The sequence below is a fragment of the Typopeltis vanoorti genome, chromosome 11, assembly GCF_054136105.1.
Source record: "Typopeltis vanoorti isolate ZY-2024b chromosome 11, IOZ_Tvanoo_1.0, whole genome shotgun sequence".
Lineage (NCBI taxonomy): Eukaryota > Metazoa > Arthropoda > Arachnida > Uropygi > Thelyphonidae > Typopeltis > Typopeltis vanoorti.
The window spans coordinates 9,215,293-9,230,901 of record NC_143559.1 but is presented as its reverse complement, the minus strand read 5'-3'; the positions used below and the strand labels follow the sequence as shown (position 1 = coordinate 9,230,901).

Here is a 15,609-nt window from a genome sequence, read left to right as displayed (position 1 = left end):
TGTTGTCGAGCGTCTCTGTTCTCGAACAATTTGGTTCCCGAACATATTTTTTGAACAGGCAAATGGCAACCACGTGCTGAGCTATAAGGTGGGTAAGCATCACATACACTTCAGTGTTCGTTCAGTATAGTCACCTGCTTGAATTTGCAGTGAGTTTTCTTGATTATCTTTTTTTTAATATTTTTTTTAATAAATTATTAATTAAGCCACCATGGCGGCTTAATTAATAGTGATAGCAGCAAAACGAAAAGAAAAGTTGTTAGACCCAATATAGAGGTGAAAAAAGAAATCATATCCAAACATAAAAATGGCGTTCATGTCTAGAATCTTGCTATGCAATTCGGCATGGCAAAATCAACGATATGTACAATACTCAAAAATAAATAAATAAATAATGTTTTTATGGAAAGGGACTCGCCTCCTTCCGCTTATGCCATCAACTCTCCTCCGTATGTATAGTTAAAAGTGAAGTTAATTTTAATTTTTTTTAATCTATTTATTGTGTTTATTCTTTTTATGTAAGATTTTATGCATTTTCATTGTTTGTATATGATCTTATGCATGAAGTACTCTTGTAAAGGTTTAAATAAACAATCATCTGGGATTCGGGAACGGATTAATCCATTTTACATTAATTCTTATAGGAAAATGGTTTCAGTTTTCGAACAATTCGGTTTCTAAACCTTCGGGAACGAATTAAGGTCGACAACCAAGGTTCCACTGTACAAGTAGCTAAAAGGTGTCACACTTTATTATTAAAATACTCTGGATTAGAGATAGTTATTGTAAACTTTTCATAATTGGTCATACTATAACTCTAATATATATAAGCTCCATAGTATAATCACTAATACACAAGTAGATAACATATTTGCTTCAACACTGGTAGTTATAGAGGGTAAAAATTAGCCATAGCATTAACGAAGGCTTATAAATTGACCAGATGAATTTTGAAGAAATATTATTGGCTAGATAATATTCGTAAAGTAGATCTGTTGTCTCCATCCCCGCATATTAGGTGACCACTAGCAAAGTATACCTAGGCTAACATCTAACGAGTGGCATATTTGCCTGACTGGTACCTTATGTGGCCTCAATGTCTTATAAAGGGGAACAATAACATCCCTATCCCTACTTGTTAGTTTGTTCTTCAACAGTCATTTCATCTAATGTGCTGTTTTGGCTTCCTTTGCAAATATGCTCTCTAAACTTGAAATCCCTGTTCACAATCACCCCAAGTTCATGTTTCCCACAGTTCAGTTCTATCAATATAATACACAGCTTGTGATCACTTCCTAAGGTGCATCACTTTACACTTGGCCACATTAAACTGGCAATCATTTATTGTTGTCCATACTTCCAGTCTAAGTCATCCTGCAGGTTCTCCACATCACTTTCTTTGACATACTGCACTTCCAAGTTTTGCATCATCAGCAAACAACTGAGTATTTTCAGTGAAATCATTTTCTATATCACTGACATACAAATTAAACAACATAGGCCCAAGTACTGAGTCCTGTGGTACAACACTAGTCACCTGCCTTCTCCTGGACTCAATTCCTCCATAAACCACTCTTTGATATCAGCATCAGCCACCCTCTAATCTAAATCACCAGATTCATATCCATCCCCATTTGTATTGCAGACTTCTGTGTGGAATCCTGTTCAATGCCACTGGAAAGTCCAGCCATATTACCGAGTAGCCATTTAATTTATCCAGCTCCAATGTCACTTTATTATAAAAAGTCAGCAAATTCGAAAGCAAGGCTCACCCTTCATCAAGCCATGTTGCCCCTTATAGAGTATCATATTTCTGTCCACCCAGTCCTGAATTTTATCTTTTACCAATTTTTCCAATACCTTAACCACAACTCCTGAGATACTGACTGTCCTCTAATTTGTTACTTTCTTGGAAGCTCCTTTATGCAGTTGGAATATTTTGCCTTCATTCCACTCTACTGGCACCTTCCTGGTACTGAAGTTTAAATTAAACAGCTTGTTAAGAGGAGATAATTTATCCTTGCACATTTTCATATTACATGAGCCACCATGCCACTAATCACATGGCTATGTTGACATTAAGGTTATGCAATAACTGAAGTACTTCCAATTGTTCAACCACTATTCCACCATGAGTAAATATCAAAACTAGTATTGCAACATCACCACCTACATGGTATACCCTTACAAAATATTCACTCAGTAATTCTACTATTGATTTGCTTCTGTCATTTCCCTACCATCAGCACTTTTTAAAGTCATTCTTCTTTTTACTTGCCACACATCAAAAGAACTCTTTAGGATTTCTTTTGGTCTCATCAGTTAGCTTCTTCTCATAATTAGCTTTGGTCTTCCTTACCATACAGGTAAGGAAGAAGAGTATACAGGTATACTCTCTACAACTCCCCCCCCCCCCTCTGTAAGTTCCCCTCTGCAAATCCATCCATCTATCTATAGATAGACAAGCTTAGGTGTTAATATTATTCATAACTTATTTTAATGATATTAACACCACCGAACAAAGTATTTTATAAAAAATATGTTTATTAACTGGCTTATATTTTTCCAGATTTCAAACCAGCATCAAAGCACTCTACATTCATCATGATTACTAGTTTTGGAACTTATTTGGGTGTTATGGCAAAGTAATGACACAGACAAAAAAAAAAAAAAACCTATCCTATGCTATAGTTCTACTTAACAAATTATGCATCGAAACCACACTATGTCTCAAAGGAAAAAAGTGACTTCTTGACCAAAAAAAAAAAAAAAACTGGTTCATGTTAAACTGCCCCGTATTTATGGAGTACCTAAAATCCACAAATCTAATATTCCCCTATGCCATATAGTTGATAGCATAGGTAATTCTATTCTGCCCAACAGTTAGCTAAGCCTGTGAAACCAGATGCAGGGCTTGTGTTCAGAAATTCTGATATTGGCTGTCCTGCCTATCTGGCCATAGTGGGATGTTTGCAACTGCAAGGGACGTGGGGACGTGGCTGGTCTTTGGTGGAAGCAGATAAGGGATGCCAATTTTTTATGTGGTCTCCAAGGGGTTGCAAGGTTGTATTTCCTTAGAATTTTGGTTAGTTTTTCGGATGTTCCTTAAGTATATGAAATGGTGATGGATTTTGAGTAATCTCTGCTCGGAGGAGAGGGGGGGGGAGGGTTACAGGATTTTAATTTTAATTTTTTTTTTTTTTTTTTTTTTTTTTTTTTGATTTTTTGAAGGCTCTTGCCATTGGCTAAGAAAGAGTTGAGAATATGGTCAGGTTGGTATGTAATCAGAGTGCCTAGGAATAATGGGAGACTTATTTCCCTTTTTCTGAGGTAAACTGGATCCTGGGGTGTTGATTGTTTAGATGTCTTAAGAATATATTGAGTGTATTCAGGTCATATGGACAAATGGAGAACACATTATCCATGAAGCACAGCAAGAGAGTGAATATGTAGGGCAGAGTTAATAGCATGTTTTTTTTTTTTTTTTTTTTTTTTTTTTTTAAAATCAAAGATCTCCATGAAGAAGTTGACCAGGGGCAGAGAAAGTGTGGAAACCCATGGCTGTCCCCTCTGTTTGTAGAATTTTCCTTGCCAACCTAAACAGCTTGATGGTGAACTGAAAAAAGGTTGAGATATCAGGAGGAAATGTGTCTTGGATGAAATTTAAGGTATCTTTGAGTGGGACATTAGTAGTGAATAAAGAAGTACATCAAAATGACTATTATGTCAGTGTGTTGGAGTGCGAAGTTTTCTCTACTGGCTTTAAAATTGGCTGAGTTTATGTGTGAAGGTGTGTTGCAGTATACCGTGCGAGCACTTTGGCTAATTTTTATACAGGTGAATCAATACCATCCCACAATGGGATGTAATAGCAAATTTTGTTTATAGATTTTTGGTGGCCTATATAATGGGGGAATGGTTAAGTGTTAAATGGTTCAAGTTTGTAACTTCTACAGGTCACAAATCCAGATCAGAACAATCCATACGCTTATTAGAAAAAAAAAAAAAAGGTCAATGGATTGTTCTGATTTGTGCATTGGCGAGATCACATTCTATAGGAAGGTAGATAGAGTGATCTTGAAGTAAGAAGGCAAGCTTATCTCTATAATCTAAAACCTTACATTCCAACCCATTGATATAATGATCAGTTTTGATATCTCCTCTTTATTCACTAATGTCCCGCTCAAAAACACCTTAAACACATCCAAGCCATATTTCATTCTGATATCTCAACCCTCTTTCAGGTCACTATATAAATTTTCACTATTTCATTTGGCAAGGAAAATTCTATAAACAGGGAGGGGGGGGGAACAGTTGTGGGTTCCCTATTTTCTCCACCCCTAGCCAAGTTCTTCATGGAAACCTTTGAAGAAAAAGCCTTAAACTCTGCCCCAACATAAGCTCATGTCTCGCTATGTACCATTCAGTGCCCAGGAATGGAAGACTGTTGTTGTTTTCCTTTTCTAAGGTAAACTGGATCCCAGGGTGTTGATTGTTTAGATATGTTAAAATGTTGAATGTATCCAGGCCATGTGACCAAATGAAGAATATATCATTTGGCCAAATGGCCTGGATACGTTCAACATTTTAACATATCAAAACAATCAACACCCTGGGATCCAGTTTACCTTAGAAAAGGAAAACAACAGTCTCCCATTCCTAGACACTCCAATTACATGCCATCCTGATGGATCCCTGGCATTCTCCATTTACAGAAAACTCACACATACAGCTAAATACATTCAACAGCAGTCACCCTCCTCTCGCAACAATATGGGATTATAAAAACCCTTCATAACAGGGCAAAATTACAAGTTAGAGCACTGCTGTTCTGACAGCAGTGCTCTAACTACTGAACTCAACCATATTCTCAACACTTTCTTAGCTAATCTCCAAAAAATCAAAAAAATATTAAACCCCATAACTGCATTCACCTTAAAACCAGAGATAACTCAAAATCTATCACCATTCTATATATTCGGGGCACATTTAAAAAACTAACAAAAATACTCAGGAAATACAACCTTACAACCACTTATAGACCACGTAAAAATTGGCATCCCTTACCCGCTCTGCCAAAGACCAGCCATATCCCCTATACTTACCAGGTTCCTTGCAGCTGCAGACTGTCTAACTATTGCCAAACAGGAGCCAATATCAGAATTTCTGAACACAGGGACTACATCTGGTTCCACCATTATAGCCACTCAGGACTTCCTGATCATGCTTTGGACAGCCACCACAGGATACACTGGAAGAAGGCCACTCTATTACACCACTGCAAATACAATTATGAGAGGCTATTACTCGAATCTGACTCAGCCTTGAGAAAGTTTCCAAAACCTCAACAAATTTGTGTGCATGAGACTGCTCCAAATTTGGGAAGTACTCATCTTCAGATATTCAGCTGAACAGCCAAGACCACCCAATCCAGCAACAATAGTCTTCATTCCTAGACACTGATTACATGTAAGCAGCTTGATGATTCCTAGCATTCTCCATTTACAGAAAACCCACATATAGATAGATACATTCACCAGTTGTCACTCCCCCTCCCAACAATATGTAATCATAAAAACACTATATATCAGGGAAAAATGAATTAATGAATCTAAATCGCACCATTAGGGGACACCATTTATGACGTTTCTTGAGCCTTATTTGTCCAATGTTAGTGCCTGCATATACATATTGTTTTTGTGATCCCTGTTGATAGCAATGTAATTCCAAAATATAGAAAAGTATGAATTAAAGTTATAATTAATATTTCAGTTTACGTTATTTCATGAAATCAATATTCAGAGGACCCTAGTTATTATGCACACTCATTTGTGGAATACTATCATTTTACATCTTGAAGGCACTTATGAACTGATAATTTAACTTGTTTATTTACAACTGAAATCTTCTCAAAATTCATCGATCATGAGAAATACCATCGCAAGTGTTTATCTGACTCCCATCTATGAAAGGTAAACCTATAGCATTCATGGGGTAAAGATTTCTTTCAATAAAAAAAAGTAATTCATATTTTTTAATTAAAATACTTTTGACAAGTGGAATGAGTGAATAAAATGTTATGATCATCAACAGTTGTACTGTGAACATGGTGATAAAATCAATTTGTAAATGTTCATATTTCTAAATTGAAGCAAAATATGTTTTCAATGCATTCTAGAAAAGGTAATGCTTAATTTAGAGCAATACAAAAGTTTCATGATTAAATTATTGGAATAATTTTCTGAATGTAAAATATATGTACTTTTCTATCCATTATCAACAAACTTGTTAATTATAATTAAGGAATTTTGTATTTAAGGCTAATAATTTAGATTAGATCAAGCAACAAATACAACTACTTCATTATATTTTTAGCATTATCAATAGAAAGAAAATCAAGATATCACTTGCCTTCCTCCTTCTAAAAAATTGCACACATTGTCATCTCTTTTTGATACCAACTGGAATGTTTCTCTGATTATCTGTTGTTGCATATCCTCTGCCTAAAATAGGGAGAAGAAAAAAAAATGGGAGAAAAACACACACACTGAGTTAGCTTTGTATTAGGAACACTCCCCCAGTCCCAATTTACCTATTTGGCACAATAATGAGATATGTAAATCAACATCATGTGGCTGCTATAAATGAGCACACCTATCATCTGTATGAGTAATCAGTATACATTTGCCAGTAATGTAGAAACGTGGTAACATAAGCCAATTTGATCATTGGTAGATAGTTGGGGCATGGAGGGCAGGTTCCAGTATTTCAGAAACAGCCACACTTGTTGGTTGCTCCTGTACAAATGTATCAAGGGTGTACCAGGACTAAATTAACTTTGAATTATCTGGCAAAAGGGCACACACACTGTTTCAGCCACATGTGGTTGATCCTAGAGGTGAACACAGGATGTGATGACTGGTATCTCAGTGATGTGCAACAGTCACACAACTCACCCACCAACAGGGCAGTTCGACCCATTTCCACATGCACCATGTGGCATACCTTGCTTCAACAGCTGCCAAGCATTACAAACAATGCCAAGGAATGTTGGCACTGGACCCTTGACAGATGGCAGAAGGTTGTCTGGAGTGATGAGTCCCATTTCCTGCTGTGCCATGCTGAAGGCCAGGTTCGCATTTGGCATAAACAGAATGAAGCCCTAGTTGCATAGTTTGGGGGAGGGGGTCAACAGTGGTGGTATTATGGTCTGCAGACCTTTTTTCTGGCATGCCCTAGGCCCGTTGGTTATCATCCCACAAACACTGAATGGTGAATTCTACAGGGACCTGCAAGCAGACCATCTCCATCCATGTCTGCAAGAGGTCTACCCCGACTACAGTGCTGTCTTTCAACAGAACAACATACCTTGTCATCAAGCTTGTACAACTACTGAATGGTTGGAGATACATGGTAACAAATTTGCTGCATTGCCTTGGCCCCCAAACTCCAATTGTAACCCAAATGAACATGTGTGGGATATGCTAGAACAGGGTGTGAGAACTACTGATCCTCCTGTGTGGAATGAGTATGAACTGACGGAGTTGCTACAACGGACATGGGTCAACTTACTATGGGGGATGTTTGACACCTTCTGGGATGTTCCTAGGTGTCTGCGAGTTGTAATTGCAGAGAGAAGTGGATCAATGCATTATTAGGTGGGTGTTCCTAATGCAAAGCTGAGTGTATACACACGAGTATATTCTAAAAAATGGAGATTTTTTAATTAACCAACAGTTTCCTGTTTCCAATATTTGATCTCTATTACAGAGACATCTTTAGGGAGATGCAATATAAACTGGAACATACACATGAATCACACAAAGTGAAGTGAAATCTAAGATCTTAAGCCTAGCATCTAGGCTAGGAAGACATGACCTCTGTGCAGTTCTGGCAGAAGCCTTGGTCATAACTCAACATACCTAATAATTATCATTTTCTGTATACTGAGGAGTTTAACAGAACCACTTTTAATTAAATTAGGCTGGTGTATAAGAGCAGTTGCAGATTCTTACAACAAGCCCTTGTTACAATGAAATTGATTTTTACTCTCTCCTCCCATCTCCATTTGATTCTATAGGCAATTCCAACACATGGCTTGCAAGACATGATCATAGATATCTTTTGTATGTTTTTTCATGTGAGTGCTGGTAAATCTTTCAGTCTATTCACAGCTGGCTAACTTGCAAGAACAAGGAGGTTCATACAAAACAAAAATCATATGGATTTTTAGGGGAAATCCATATGAGCAGACAGTTTCAAATGGGATTTTACGGCAGTGTCGAATTTTTTTAAATTTTGGCTATATTTTTCAGGAACATCCAAAAGAGAGGAAATACTGATCATATTACTGTAATCTCTATGGAGAGAAGAAGAAGAAGAAGAGATTGAAGACTGGAAAAAGGTTAAGTATTTTGATATTGTTAAAATTGTAGCCATTGTGAAGAAGGAGAGTATGATACCTCAACTTTAGCAAAGATTGATGACTTCGTTAGTTACAGTAATACCATATTTAAAAAAAAAGGGAGGAGAGAAGATAAAGTTTGTACCCATGTGAGTATAGTTTCTTTATACTGAAAGAAAGAATTACTATATTTCAGCTGTTTTCATAAGAACTATCATGATGTTTGTAACAACGTTAACACATACAAAAATGTACTGAGCAGTGATATTTGTGGATTTTTACAAAGAGCGTGTCAAATGTTAAATGCATTTTTTTGATTACTAAACCCATTTTCGGCTTATACTTGGATATATAATTTAGTTTTGCCTAATTTTTACTGCAACAAACTAAAACTGAAACCAAATAAAACTGATATTAAAGATGTCATGAATTTTAACAGAAATCCTAAACATCAATTTGTGTGTTGAGGCTAAAGTGCTGCGAGGACATCATATTGGAGACTTAATGGATTGTATACAGCACTCAGAAAGGATTAAAACAGAATTTAATACTTCCTATATATTTCGTCTCAGTAAATGAGACATCTTCAGGGATTACAAAAAACTAACGTAACATCAAAAACAAATAACACACAATACTAAGCCCAACCATGTGGGTGACACTAAAGTCTTATCTAGATGGAGCGTCCTCTAAGGGCAGTTGTATGTAGCCTGGAATGTAAAGTGGGACCTCTGGTGATAAGCGTTTCCCAAATCTTAGGAAGCTTAATGCAACAATATTTGTTGAGATTTGGTTGGTTCCTAAGAGCTGCTGCTGATTCTAAGAATAGTCTCTCTTTTTTGAATTTGCTGTGGTGGAGTATGGTGGTTTTTTTCCATGAGATCCTGTGGGGTGTATCCAAGACATGGTCAGCCAAGCCTGACTGACCATAGTTGTGTTTGCGGATGTATGACTTATGTTCCTCCAGGTGGATCTGCCTGTCTGTCCAAAGTACACCAGTTTTACATGAACAGGGTACTTTATAGACACCAGGCAATGAGAGAGGAGAGAGCTGATATTTTGTAGAGTGGATAAGGGTAGCAAGTTTGCAGTGGGGCTTAAATGCTGTGTGTAGGTTGTACTTTTTTTAAAATCTTGGCTATTTTTTCGGATGTGCTACGGATGGAGGGTATGGTGATGGCATTTCTAAACTCTTTCTGAAAAGAAGACTGAGGAGAGGGGGAGGACTTGATTATTTTTTTAATACTGTGATCACTGTAGCCATTGGAGAGGAAAGTGTTGTGTATGCGATCAAGCTCAGTTGTAAGGGTAGTTCCACTGGAACAAAGATTGCGGGCTCTCTTGGTAAGAGTTTTAATAATGCCATATTGTTGAGCGGAGTGGTGGTGATGAGAGAGTTTGTGAATGTATCTGCCTGTGTGCGTGTGGGTTTTCTAAATACAGTGAAGGACAGTGTACCGTTGGGAAGGCGTGTAACTAAGGTGTCTAGGAAGGGTAAAAAATTGTTCTTTTCCTTTTCCATTGTAAACTGGATTCTTGGATGTAGGCTGTTGAGGTGACTGAGAAAAGAGTCCAATGTGTCTGGGCCATGAGTCCAAATAGAGAACACATCGTCTACATATCTTAGCCAGATAGAAGGTTTGAGAGGTGCTGAGTCTATGGCTGGTTTTTCAAATTCTTCCATATAAAAAATTGGCAAGAGGGGTTGAGAGCGGGGAACCCATGGCAGTTACCGCAATCTGCTTGTAGATTTTGTTCTTCCAAGAAAAATAACCAGAATTAATGGCAAAGGAAAAGAGATCTAAGATGTCAGAAGGAAAAATGTTCTTTAAGTGTTAACGTATCAATTAAGGGAATATTGGTAAACAATGAGGAGATGTCAAAGCTTACTAATATGTCTGTTATTTAAGGTTAGATTTTCTATGAGGGTTTTAAAATGGGTAGTTTTTTTATATAGGATAAGGAAGGTCCCGTGAGGGGTGGTCAGAGAGCTGGCCAGCTGTTTTGACAGCTTGTAGCAAGGTACGTTAGTGGCATCTACTATAGGTCTTAGTGGCGAATTGGGTTTATGGATTTTTGGTAAACCGTATATTCGGGGGGGGGGGAACGGGAACGGAAAGGTTCGAGTTTTTTTTGCGATTTCTGCGGGCCAGGAAGATAATTTAAGCAAATTTTTTAATTTCTTAACTTGTGTTTTTGCAGGGTCATGTTCTAGTGGGGTGTAGGTGGAGCGAACTTGGAGGATAATCACCATTTTTCGATTGTATTCCGTGGTATTAAGAACGACAGTGGCTTTACCCTTGTCTGCTCCGGTGATGAGGATACTTTTTTCTTTTCGTAATTTCATGAGAGCAGTGCGTTGGGCGGACGATAAATTACTTTTTGGAGGCAGAGACTGGGAGAGGATGCTGACAATGTAAAGTCTGATGTTATTTGCTATCTCCAACACTAAGCGACAAATACCGCATTCAACATTGTACATCACATCAAGCACCGGCACTTCTTTAGGCGACAGCGAAATTGTGGCCAAGGCTAAGGGCACTAACGGCTTTGTCGTTGAGCCTTTTGGACCATAAGTTCACTACTGTCTGGAGTGGTTGAATTTGCGGTTGCGGTCCGGTTTTAACCAGGTTGTTAAATTTCTTGATATGTTTATTTTTTATTTTTTAAAATTCTGTGCGGAAGCTTCTGAGATGCCAGAGAGAACAGACCTAACCTTAAATAACACAGACATATTAGTAAGCTTTCTCACTGTTTACCAATATTCCCTTAATTGATACGTTAACACTCGTAAAAAACATTTTTCCTTCTGACATCTTGGATCTCTTTTCCTTTGCAATCAATTCTGGTTATTTTTCTTGGAAGAAAAAAATCTACAAGCAGATAGAGGGAACTGCCATGGGTCCCCTGCCCTCACCAATTTTAATATGGAAGAATTTGAAAATCGAGCCATAGACTCAGCCCCCTCTCAAACCTTCTATCTGGCTAAGATATGTAGGTAATGTGTTCTCTATTTAGCCTCATGGCCCAGACACATTAGACTCATTCCTCAGCCATCTCAACAGCCTACATCCAAGAATCCAGTTTACAATGGAAAAGAACATCTTCAGAAAGAGGTTTAGAAATGGCATCACCATACCCTACATCTGTGGCACATCCGAAAAAATAGCCGAGATTTTAAAAAAGTACAACCCACACACAGCATTTAAGCCCCATTGCAAACTTGCTACCCTTATCCGCTCTATAAAAGATCAGCTCCCTCCTCTCTCAATGCCTGGAGTCTATAAAGTACCCTGTTCATGTAAACTGGCATACTTTGGACAGACAGGCAGATCCACCTGGAGGAACATAAGTCATACATCTGCAAACACAACTATGGTCAGTCAGGCTTGGCTGACCATGTCTTGGATACACCCCACAGGATCTCATGAAAAAAAAACACCATGCTCCACCACAGCAAATTCAAAAAAAGAGAGACTATTCTTAGAATCAGCAGCAGCTCTCAGGAACCAACCAAATCTCAACAAATGTGGTTGCATTAAGCTTCCTAAGATTTGGGAAACGCTTATCACCAGAGGTCCCACTTGACATTTCAGGCCACATACAACCACCCTAAGAGGGCGCTCCACCTAGACAGGACTTACTTTAGTGTCACCCACATGGTTGGGCTTAGTATTGTGTGTTATTTGTTTTTGATGTTACATTAGTTTTTTTGTAATCCCTGAAGATGTCTCATTTACTGAGACAAAATATATAGGAAGTGTTAAATTTTGTTTTAATCCTTTCTGAGTGCTGTATACAATCCATTAAGCCTCCAATATGAGATCAATTTCAATTATGTTCCATATGGCTAGTGTGGAATTATGAATACTAGTCTGAATCACTTCAAATTTTTTGAATTATAATCAACTAATTGTAAACAAAAAAGAACTACAAGGATATCCTCTTATTTGTATCCTAAATGCCTTTACATTTCATCCAACCAGATGGAAGTTACTATATTATTTAAATATTTTGTCCTTCTGTGACTCTACAAATGGTCTGAAAAGAAACATTTTATAGTCTTTATAGATTTTTGTATTCCAAATCTGAGTACATTTCAGCATTGCAGAATAATCTGTATCCAGTGAATGGGCAAAACACTGTTACAAGGAAGGTGCACACCCAAAAAGCACTGTTCAGTATTTCATAGTCATTTTGTCAAAAAAAAAAAAAATATACACACACACACACACCTGATTGGAAAAATTTTCCAACCAAAATTTCAAAGGAATTTCAAAGACCTTGTAATCAAGGGTAAGGAAACCAGGACAAACTGTGCCATACCAGAAACTCCTCCACCAAATAGTCTGCAGTCAACATTCAGATTGGCAGTGAGATGCGGTAGGTCAAATGAGAGATGAAGCAGAATTTCCATCTTGTGAATAAGGAAGTCCATTACAGGATATTTCGAGTGATTCCACTTAGCAATACCAGAAAAGAAATGCTGTCAATGGCTCTTGCAGTGTATGATGTGAAGGTGAGATGTTGCTATATACAAGAAAATGAGCATGAGTTGAAATAAATTAAGTTAGCACAGGTAATTATTATGGGAGATTGCAACTACACAAATACACTGGAGGATTAGAGGACTTGTTATCTCTAATAAGGAAAATGAATTTCTGGAATTCATAAGGAACAGTTACCCCAACAGCATGTAAAGGGAAAACATAAGGATCGAGAATTTTGGATTTAGTCAGAGCATCAGAGGATGTAATAAGAATAAGATGTCATTTCAATCCCCTACTAGAGAAAAAGATCCATAAGGATTTGATATAGTGAATTAGCAGGATATGGAAATTTCAAGAAAGGGATAAATGTGGAATAACAAGGAAACAAACTATGATAGGCTAGGAAAAACCAGCCAAGAGCAAGGTCATACATACCAGTTAAGAAATATCTGATGACAACTGTTACAAATTTTATATTTAGGATGAGAGGATTAAATAGGTTTGGAGTGAAATGAATGATGACAGCAATCAAATAGGAATTGCATATCGAAGGTTGTTTTCCCTTTGTGGTAAGCAGAAAGAGGGTGCAGATAACAGTAGAAATGTTTAATGATTATCAGGTTAGTGGTAGAGTAGGCATTATTTTTAAAGAGATTGAAGAGGCATAAGTGCACACAAAAAGGATGTATCTGGAATATTAAGTATAGAGATATCCATATGGTGGTGGGACTGAATGAATTGTTTCAAAGAAGTTTAAAAGTGACAGTGCCACTGACCAAGTTGTGAAAGTCTTGCACAAGTGGTGAAGTCTTTAAGAAGTGGAGTAAAGATAATATAGTACCACTGCATAAAGGCAGAATTAAAACTGATACATGTTTTCACTGGTTAAGATTTCAAAAAAAAATTAGCACAGGCTCATATGACCCAAGTACGTTTGATGAGGATTAAAACCTTTGTAGAAGTCAAATGAATGCGATAAAAGATGCCTTTTTAATAATTTGGTGACATTTTATAAGGTAACAAGAGTAACTAACTGATATTTTTGGATTTTGCAAAAGAATCTGGACAGGCTATTGTGACAAGTTGATACTTAAGCACCATGGAAAAAAATAAAACATCCCATTAATAGCTATGTATACTTTTGGAGCCTTAAGTAGCAGCATAGGCTTTTCTTAATTAGTGATCAGTGAAAATAGTGCTAGATAATGTAAAAATGTACTCTTAATATCAAGTGCAAGGTATTACTTTTTTTTTTAAATATAAAAACTCTGCTCTCCACACCACACATAGAACTTGTTTGTCATTTCAAACTTCAAATTAAGCATTCAGAGATATCTAGTATGGGACAGCAAGATCAATACTCACCTAAATCTGCACTTTGTGGGCAGAAGTATCCATGGAGTTGGCAAATACTGAACATATTAAAACTTATTTTTCAACCAAAATTCCATTTTTCCTTGAATGTTGGAGTCAATGGCATGTCATGGTTGAGTAACTTGGCTTTTTTCAAAGCTTTTTAATACTCTGATAGCACTTCACTATCTGTGAAGCATACTATGGCTGTCAACTAAGTTGTGTGTGTGTTTTTTGGCTGTCTGCTTATTTTACAGGACAAAAAACTTGAGTGTCCAGATGACAAATGAAGAAACAAGAGCAAGTATAATTTCGAGAATGAAAGAGTCAGATCTGAAGAATGAGAAATGAGATAAGGAATATAGTGCATAATATCAGCCATCTGACAAAGTAATAAATAAGTGCAAAAGGACAGAATGAAGGAAAGTAGAGAAAAAGAGATAGGGAATGATTCCAGAATGGCAATGTGTGGAGATTCCATTTTAAAAGTATTATATGAATGTGAGGGTCCACAAGGTCTGTTTTCTAGGAGGACGGATTGAACAGGGTGTTTGATGCTTTGGATACGAGAAGTAAATGAGTGAAAGAGCTAATCGTTGTGGAAACAAAAGTTTGTAGAGCAGGAAAATGTGAGGATAGATATCAAGAAGTTATTGAGGAAAGTGAATAACAGTGTGGGATCAGGTTGTCAGTGTGTTGCAAAGTAATGAGGAACTGAGACAGTGTGCAAGAATCATAAATGTGATGTTGGCAGAGCTGTGTGTGTGAAGAAAGGAATGCAGTTTGTTAATTATTATTATTATGGGCTACTCCATGGAATCCTTATTCATCAAGGGAGGTCCTAAAATGTGTGGAATGAATTCAAGGGATTTGGTGAGAGTCCACTGGAGAGATTGTTGCTAGAACAAGGTGTAATGAGTGATGTGAACAAGAGAACAAAGGAAGTAAGAGGTCATGAGAAAGATCAGGAGAGTAGAATAGGTGAGATAATAGTGCTTGAATGGAGCGTGAAGGTGAGAGAACAGGAATGCAAGCTGGATAGCAAAACATAAGGAGGGTAGATGATAGAAACAGTAGTGAATATGGAGGGTGATCATCAGCACAGGAAGAGATGACCTGGCATGTATATGGGGTAAGTGGTGATAAGTGATTGGGATTGGGTGGGTGCAGTGAAATTGCAGCAAACAGGTAGCATGTAGAACTAGTTATAAATATTAAAGTGAAGTGCTGTGTAAATAAACACAGTGAACTGTGTTTATTCAGGCAAACAAACTCACTGATTGAGATTGCCTGAAAACTGTTGGAAAAAATGGCTGGATGATATCCTGATGGGAATAGGTATGGATAGGCACAAGGTTTTTC

The 15,609-nt window shown here is 37.3% G+C and overlaps 1 protein-coding gene across 1 annotated transcript in view; it reads right to left on the bottom strand.

Moving 5' to 3' along the window:
* The window catches only part of or (AP-3 complex subunit sigma-2 or), a 112,946-nt gene that overhangs the window by 87,792 nt on the left and 9,545 nt on the right, over positions 1–15,609 (bottom strand). Inside the window, exon 2 of the mRNA XM_090400403.1 lies at positions 6,412–6,503. Coding sequence (XP_090256529.1) covers positions 6,412–6,503 — 92 coding nt within the window. The remainder of the gene's footprint in view (positions 1–6,411; positions 6,504–15,609) is intronic.